Source organism: Phaethon lepturus, unplaced genomic scaffold (assembly GCF_000687285.1).
Source record: "Phaethon lepturus isolate BGI_N335 unplaced genomic scaffold, ASM68728v1 scaffold35645, whole genome shotgun sequence".
NCBI classification, from domain to species: Eukaryota; Metazoa; Chordata; class Aves; order Phaethontiformes; family Phaethontidae; genus Phaethon; species Phaethon lepturus.
This window is the reverse complement of record NW_010541875.1, coordinates 181-8,558: the sequence shown is the minus strand read 5'-3', so window position 1 is coordinate 8,558 and position 8,378 is coordinate 181. Positions and strand designations below refer to the sequence as shown.

The following is an 8,378-nucleotide window of genomic DNA, read 5'->3' as shown; positions in this document are numbered from 1 at the left end:
TCCTGCTTTCAGGCGGTGCCGAATGACTAATGTGGCCTCCAAGGTCACTGTAAGCGCTTCTTAATGGATGCTTCGCTGCCTTAATACCTCAGCCTTCATTCCCGAGGCCTATAAAAACTAAGGAGGCGAGGCAAATGGTAAGCACTATGGCTCCTTGGGGAGTCTGTGCAGTGAGTATTATCACCTTCTCATCAAAATGTAAAACCCAGGTCTCCTCCTCATTAGTCTCTTGCTCTTAAAATAATGATTGTAAAACAACCGCAGCTGGCCTCAAAGCTGGATGGCGCGGGGAGGGCACACTGCGCTCTGCATTCCTCACGTGGGAGGAGGTGCTTGTGGGGAGAAGGTCAAAAGGAGCAGCGGGAGGTGGGCATCAGCCCTTTTCAGGGGGTGCTGGCTTGGACCACAGTTTCAAGGTGCTTGGGAAAAACAAGCTGAAAGAGATGTTGCAGGGCAGTTAAAACTGGGCCACTTACCCAGTTGTTTTAATTACCAAGCACATGTTGGCTTCAGTGCCTGTCACTTTTGAGGGATGATGCTTATACATCCTGCTGCTTCCTTTAGCATTTCAAACCAAACAGCTTCTCACTGCCCCTTAAAACCTTGCTGGCCAAAGGCTTACTAGGCAGCAGAGGTCTAAGAACTGGTTTGTGGTTGGGCCTAAGACACTTGCCCGTTTGGAGGCAGAAGAGCAGAATGGCGCTGTGTATTCATTAGCACCTCAGAACCCACGCTGGCTAGTGCTGATTGTGCAGCTTCACTTCTATGAGAAGAGACTCAGCTCTGAGATAACAAGCAAAATGTATTTGTTTCTTAAACTAAGGTCTAATGAATATTCAGTGAGCCATGCTGTTTTCAAAGAGATACAATTATATCCTGGAAAGAGCTGAGCAGGAGAGCAGGCTTTCTAGCAAAACCCTTCCATGTTTATTTAAAAATTCTGCAATTTCTTGTAGTGACTGCTCTATTAAGAGTTTATCAGCTGTTCCTTCAAAATTTGTCACTGCATGTAGCCTTTTACAGTGATTTCTTTTAATAACATGATTATCTATATTAAAACGGGTGGTTCTGTCTCACATCTCATAAGAGAGAGTTTACTTACACGTGCAGGTTACAGGTACTTGTTTGAATTTAGCAGACCAGGCTGGAAAATGACACAATGCAGCCAGGGTTAGCTGCACGCTGACAAAAAAAAGGTATTGTAAGATGCATTTAAAGAACTTACTGGCCATTTAAATCAGTACAGCCATTTCTCTCCTCTAGTGAGCAGAGAAGGACATCCACAGATGTTTGGATTGCAAAGCTGCACCTAAAGATTTAGCAGGCTAGAGATAATCCGCGGCTGGCAGCCAGCCCTTACCATGCATCCCCTTAGGCCTCAAGATGGGGAAATCCTCTCTAACCTGGATCCAAACATCCCCACACAAGGGAATGCAAGGTTGCATTCCCTCGGCCTCAGATACAACAGACTAAGCATCACTCATGCACGTTAAACACCATTTTATATTCCACAGTTCAGTGCCACATTCCATCATAGAGGCATGGTGCAGGTTCCTGCTTCCCCCTTCCAAGCATTTCGGAGCTAAGGAAGTTACCAATAATTGGAAACAATTAATCACAATCTTCTCCTGTTCTTTCATTTTTTTGTCCCCTTTGGCAGTACTCCTGCCATTCTCCAGCAGTTGCTGGAACTGGATTTTGTAGGCACTACCAGTTTTTGCAGCTCCTAAATTCAACTGAGCTAGTGGAATGACCTGCTCTGCAGACACATATTTCTCAGGCTGGGCTGCAGAAGAGGATGTGATCAAAGTCAGAAGACAGACCTGCAGCACTGCAAGGGTGGGCCAAGCCTGAGAGCAAGTGAAAATAGAAGATCACACAGTACTTGGGTTCGGCAAGTTCATACACAGCTTCCATCCCTTTTGCCTACAAACTTGTACAGATCTATGGGGTACAGGTTGTTGCCAAAACCAAAATATATATTATTAATTTTTTATATATTTATTAATACACATATATCTCCCTGTTTCTACCCCATCTCCACCTGACCAAACACCCTTGTTTCTCCCTGGAGAAAATGTGCTACTTCTGTCCGCTGGCAGCAGGGATACCTCAATGACAAGCCGCAGAGCAGGAGAGGGTAGTACGACAGAGCAGAACTCCTTTCAAGGTCTGAGAGCTGGCAGAGGTTATCTGAAAGAAACAGCACAACAGTCCTCAGGAACAGAAAGGCTGAGGAGGATCCATTCTAATTGTAGGCTCTCTTGGCAGCAGCTTCTCTCAAGAACAGCACTGTGCAAGAAAAAGAGCCCAAGGAAAGCACTGCGGACAGGTCACCTTCACCAACACGTAGTCCCCTGGCTGCGCTCTAACCAAAGCCCCGCAGCCCGCAGCATCCTCTGTCGCGGCATCAGGGAAGATCACCTTGATGTTGCCGTCATTCCTCCCACACAACTCCGAGGCAGAGCGCTTGCTGGGCTAAAAGGAGGACAGGGAACATTACCTGCATGGCAATAGCTCTGATTCACTGCTGGGCTTTATTGCCTCAGGAATTAATTGAGCACTATTGCCAGTATTAAAATCCATGTTCCACACCACTAAGCATGCCATGTACAAAGTCCTATGGCCAAAGCTGCTGTGTTGACACCCACACACCACAGCCAACATTTCAAAGTCTGCACTAATTCAGTGCTTGGCCAGAGACATGTCTCTAACCCATCCCATCCCCTTGTGCTCAGCTCAGTGCTCTGGAAAACTCAGGCTGTCTGCTTTAGTGTGAAGACACGGTCTTGGAGTCCTAGGATTGTGCAGGCCAAGTGAGAAGGGAAGGCAGAAGTGATAATTGCTGTGTACAGCCCAAAGGCCAGCAAGAGCGGACAACTCTGTTCCAGGCACACTCACTCCTTCCACCAGCACCAGCTGAGACTGGCCCACCATCGCCTCGTTTGCCCTTGTAGCCTCTTCTCGAAAAACAGTAATGAGCTCCTCCAGCCGCCTCTGTTTTATGTCTGCAGGCACATCATCTGGCAGACGGTGATACGCCCGGGTTTTCTGTAAGGCAGGCAAAGCAAGTGTGGCCCCTCAGTAACCAGACGGTCTGAGATCAGAACCACATCTGACCCCAACTAGCCTGGCTGCTCTTCAAGCAACAGCTTTCCATACATTACAGTTTGTATTTACAATCTCAAGGAATTGTTTTTCCAGCACCAGCAACATCCTTGAATTCCTCACATTCTTTCTGCACCACCTTTTTGGTAGAAGGTTTGAAGTACTCCTTTGCTTCCTTATGTTTCCCAACCTCCTGTCCTTTTTCCCAATCAGCATCTTACACTTGGAGAGCATTCTAATGGAGACTTGTCAACTATCCATCCTTCTCATGGAAATACCTCCTGAAAATTCACCACTTCTCTCCAGACTCAACTGACAGAGTGTCTAGAGCTGGGCTGGAGCCCAGCTACATCAGCACAATTTCTCATCAGCAAAGAAAAATACACCTGCAGACAGGTCTCTGCAGACATGGCTGCTTAACTGCAACCACTCTAGAGCATTTGCAGAACCAGGTCACCCAATCAGTAATCAACCCTGATGCTCACATAAGGGAGCTGGAAGCCTTTCAGGTACAAATGTAGCCCTTGCAGAACCACATACCCTGGAAGTGCTGCATGCAGGCAAAAAAAATATGCCAATATACCAAGTCTTTAGGTATTATTTTTAATAGCTTTTTTTTTTTTTTTAGTGTCTTACTGTGAGAAACAGCACTCAGGAATTAGGTGAGATACCTAGAGACAAGAGTCTTCTCCATCAAGTCCTGCACTCACCTCTCTCATGCTGTAGGCAAACAGGAATCCTACGTTGTAGCGGACTTCCCGCAACAAGGATACAGTCTGCTGGTGATCTTCTTCCGTCTCTCCGCAGAAGCCGGCAATGAAATCGCTGCTTAAACTCACTCCTGTTACAGAGGTGCAGCTTTACACTTCCCTCAAGGGAGAGAGGAACACTTCACCCAAGAACGGACAGTAAGATACAGCTGTGCTGAGCTTAGACCAAGCTAAAGGGAACACCTACCTGGAATGGACTCACGCACATGGTGTACAAGCTCTAAATACGCTTCTCTTGTGTATCTGCAATGAACAACACATGGATTTGCTAATCAGAAAACAAGGACATTGCTGAGAAGAAACCAGAACCCTAAATATGAGGGCAGGGCACAGAACACCCCATGGCAATCACTCACCCTCGTCGCATGGCCTCCAGGACTCGTGTGCTTCCACTCTGGGCTGGGAGGTGAAGCTGTTTGCAGATGTTGTGTCTCTCCTGGATAAGCTGCAGGACCTGTGATGGGCAATCAGGAGACAACATCATAGACAGCTCAACTCTACCAGGAAGAGTCTTCCCTGGGTAATAGCCAGCAAATTGTAAACCTGCCAGCTTTAGCACAAACATTCCTCCTCCCAGGAGCTGCTGTTCCCATTCTGTGATTCTGTGCTCCCTTTGGGAAGGGAGCACAGCCCACATCTAGCAGTTCAGAGCTGCCTGCCTGCCTGACAGCAGAGGTCCAGGTGGGTTTTTTTTGTACTTGCCTCATCAGGAAAATCCTTGGGATGTGGAGAGGTGAAACGGATCCTCATTTCTGGATCAATTCTAGACACCTGGTCTAGAAGATGTGCAAAGCGCAAGCCTCCTGGTTTAGCTTTGTAGACTGTGCTAAAGCCACGACTGAGGACTGGGGCAGCAGCTGACTGAAACTGCACCTCAGACATGTCTCGAAAGCTGTTGACGTTCTGACCCAAAAGGGTCACTTCTTTCACTCCCTACAAAAATAAAGAGAGAAGAAAAAACACAACTTGGTCAGGATAGCTAAACTGCAAGGGCAGCCATGGTTTTACTCTTACTTCAAGGGGGAGTCTCCAAGGGAAGCCCTCCCGTCCCTGTCTGTCTCAGGTTATTACAAGGGCAACCAAAAAGCCACTGGTGAAACCCTATGATAACCTCATCTCCACAGATAAAAGCAGTATCATCAGTCAAAGGTACCACTGAGAACACTTTCACTGAGAACCATCCTTCCTCCCATGGTTCGGGACAGGTGGGAAGGAGGCTCTGCCTCACCTGATCCGAGAGCATCCTCACTTCCTGCAGGATGGATGCGATGGGGCGGCTCCTTTCACGGCCACGGGTGAAGGGCACGATGCAATAGCTACACATGTTGTCACAGCCCCGCATGATAGATCTGCCAAGAGGTAAAGTACAGGCCATACTATGATCGCTCTGGCAGAATCATCCATGTTGCCTCCTACCCTGCTTTGACCTGGCTCAGCACTGCTGCCTTCAGCCAACTCCCTTGGCCTGCAGCACACAGAGCACCGGCTCCGAATACAGCTCTACACCTTCCCCTTACACACCATTCCCGCCAGAGCTGGCTCCTGCTTGCCCCTAGCTAGCACCTCCTAATTTTTCATGCACATTGCCAATAAGCTTGGAAAGCAACTAACAAGGCACAGACTTGCACTGCAATCTGGCAGCGATGAAAGACCCTTCTGTATCCTATTCCTACAGAGAGTGATAACTGTCCTTGTGCACTCTATGGCCACACTGAGTAGAGTCTGATTTCATGTTAGGGAATCTTATCATCAGAACTAAACAAATGGAAAGAAAACCAACAGACGTTATAATTCCTGGAGGATTAGAAGAATTAAATAGGAGAACCTGTGGCAGGACATAGCAGAAGGCAGCGAATGAGAGAGGCACAGACGTTAGTGGGACAGAAATCACTTGGTGCAGCACCAAGCTTAGACAATCAACATTCTCAAAGGAGAATAAGAGAAGCTCACAGACAGCCAGAGCACAAAGCAGTCTCTCCAGGGCTCAGTCAGACAGTGAAGAAGCAGCAAACACACAGTCTGGTAGACTCATGCCTCCGGGCTGCCGGAGCGAGTGCAACCAGGCATTGCATCTCTTGGGTAGCTGCTGTCACTGACACGTCTGTTCTGCACAGCAATATTTCCAACCACGGAAACATACGCAGGAAAAAAAGGTACTTACACAAATGCTGTTGTGCCACCTTCACTAGTCTGGACAGGCAGAATATCTGCGTAAGTCTCATCTAGCGATAGCAGTACATTAGCAGCTTGCTGGCCAGACTCTGCCACGGCCAGCAGCCGGGGAAGGTCACGATATGCGTCAGGGCCTGCCACAATATCGACTAGCTTCTCCCTGTGCAGAATCTCTTCCTTAAGCCTCTCAGCCATGCATCCTGCCGCCAAAGGAGAAGGGTCCTTGTGAGGAAGCGCCCACCCTCCGTTACACCTCCACACCCCTTCGCTAGCTGCTTTCACCCCGCAGAAAAGGCTTGGTGCCACCAGAGGGGAAAAGGAAACGCAGCACAAAGGGATGTGGCACAACAGCACGAGCTACCGCTGCTGCACGTCCCTCCAGGTACCTAGAATCCCGACGCGGAGAGGTAAGCGAGCCTGCTGCCGCCGGGCTTTCAGCGCCTTGAGGTGCCGCAGGCGATTCCAGATAGTCTGCTCTGCCTTCTCCCTGGGAAGCCAGGAAAACAGTGGTTATTCCGATTGCTGCACTTCAATAGTCCCCCAGCGTGAAGCAGTCCAAGCGCTTTGAAAGAATTCAAATAAAGACAGGGAATCATGCACCTGATGGATCTGATAGCACGTCCGTTTGTGGTGTGTGGATTACGTCTTGACTTTATCTTATCTACTATAATTTTCCTCGCTTGGGAGCATCTGCACTGCAGAAACAACTCAGGGACTAAGCTCTGGCAGAGAAAAAGTCTGCCTTAGCTGGCCACTATGAGCTACCTTGCAAGTGACAATGAGCATTTGATATCTTCTGTATTCAGAAAAAACAAGCAAAGTTCCCTATATATTTATATCCAAATTTCCCCTAAACCTATTTCCCAATTTTTTAAAGTACAGACTCTGTATTAGAGAGACAGTCAGTTCAAGAGAAGACAGAATTAAAAAAAAAAAAATATGAAAAATCATTAAAGCACAAATCTGTGGTGGTCTCTAATGGCCCATGACACATACACGGAACTTAACACTACCAAAGAGCTTCTTCACACTGTATCAAAAAGCAATTCACAGCACAATTAGTGTTACACATTGTAACATCAAGTAGCTCTACCCTCAACTAAACAGGTAGTTTCACATTTGCATTCTCTTTTCCGCACACAAGATTTATTGTCTTGGTTTTCAAATGGTAGTTCCTAAAAAACTGCCCAAAACTAGCAGTGATAAAAGTTACCTTACCTCACGGAACAGGTGACAAGAAGAATCACATCTGCCTAAATTGAAAACAACAAAAAGAAGAAGAACTTGTAAAAGCCAAATGGTAAGTACTCATGACCTGCACAGGTAACCTGAAGAGGCAGACTATAAAACTCACTTAATGCAGTGAAAAAGATCTGCCCAAGTACACTGTAGGTTTCAACAAACAAAGGTACAAGAAGCTAACAGAAGACAAGCAGAGTCTTCCACTAAATGGTAGAAGCAAACTCGGACAAAGATGAGTCAGGAGCATCCCGCTGTGTCCAATCACTCTCTGACTGAGAGGAAGCCCAGCAGTTTAAAGAAAAAACCCAACCCACAGCTTTCTAGCACGCTTGTTAAGTAGCTTCCTTTACTCCACGGAACTTAGACCGCAAAAGTCACAACATCCTGTGGGACTGCACTCCAGACAAAACCTGGGACTCGCAGGCACAGCAGTGGCACGACGCCTACATGGACAGGCGCTTCAGGACATGATTTAATGGGTATGGTGGTGTTGGAGTGATGGCTGGACTCGATCTTAAAGGTCTTTTCCAACCTTAATGATTCTGTGATACCAGAGAGCCACCAAGGTACCTTACCTCATCCAGGTCCTTTGTCCTTGCGTAGCCACTCTTCTGCAGGATGGCCCAGGCGATCTCCGTGTCATTGACGTTCATCTGGCAGCCGTATGTCTCCAGGTACACTGCAACAAAGGTGGCGTGACGCAGAAGCCTGCCTTGGCGCTCTCATCTACAACCTGTTTCTATGACCTTTGCCATAGGAAGGAACCTTCAGTCCCACCACCGGAGAGACTCAGGCAAACAGCACAAAAGCTACCTTCACTTGCAGCCCATACAGAAAGGATAAGCCAAAACCAAAGACAGACTGGGAAACCCAAGTGCCTCAGAGCACATCACTCCAACACTACAGGTCTGGATGGTGGCCTGCAGAGAAGCAGAAGCTGTGTTGTTACCAATATATAAAGTTTAGTGCAATGAAAAGCCCCCTCCCGAGACTGTCACAGCCCAAAAGCTCTGCCATGGCCATGGCTGACAGCCCAGCACATGGACTGCGGAGAGGCACCAGGGCAACCCACTCCCCAATGCATTT

At 47.7% G+C, this 8,378-nt stretch overlaps 1 protein-coding gene across 1 annotated transcript; it reads right to left on the bottom strand.

The window, feature by feature from the left end:
- Positions 1 to 2,112: 2,112 nt before the first annotated feature.
- CDK5RAP1 (CDK5 regulatory subunit associated protein 1) lies at positions 2,113 to 7,963 on the bottom strand. Its single transcript, XM_010287865.1, has 12 exons — positions 7,868 to 7,963; positions 7,269 to 7,303; positions 6,437 to 6,537; positions 6,040 to 6,250; positions 5,107 to 5,227; positions 4,581 to 4,811; positions 4,235 to 4,332; positions 4,066 to 4,121; positions 3,819 to 3,949; positions 2,902 to 3,051; positions 2,338 to 2,478; positions 2,113 to 2,193 (listed from the first exon to the last, which is right to left on the bottom strand). Exons 1-12 carry the CDS (start codon positions 7,943 to 7,945, stop codon positions 2,113 to 2,115), a joined length of 1,434 nt encoding a protein of 477 aa, XP_010286167.1. The 5' UTR covers positions 7,946 to 7,963.
- Positions 7,964 to 8,378: the final 415 nt, after the last annotated feature.

Coding starts and splice junctions, on each gene's coding strand:
- CDK5RAP1 (XM_010287865.1), bottom strand. CDS start 7,945: ATGAACGTCAATGACACGGAGATCGCCTGGGCCATCCTGCAGAAGAGT. Junction 6,251..6,436: donor TCTCCGCGTCGGGATTCTAG/GTACCTGGAGGG, acceptor CTTTGGCGGCAG/GATGCATGGCTGAGAGGCTT. Junction 4,333..4,580: donor CCAAGGATTTTCCTGATGAG/GCAAGTACAAAA, acceptor TGCCCATCACAG/GTCCTGCAGCTTATCCAGGA.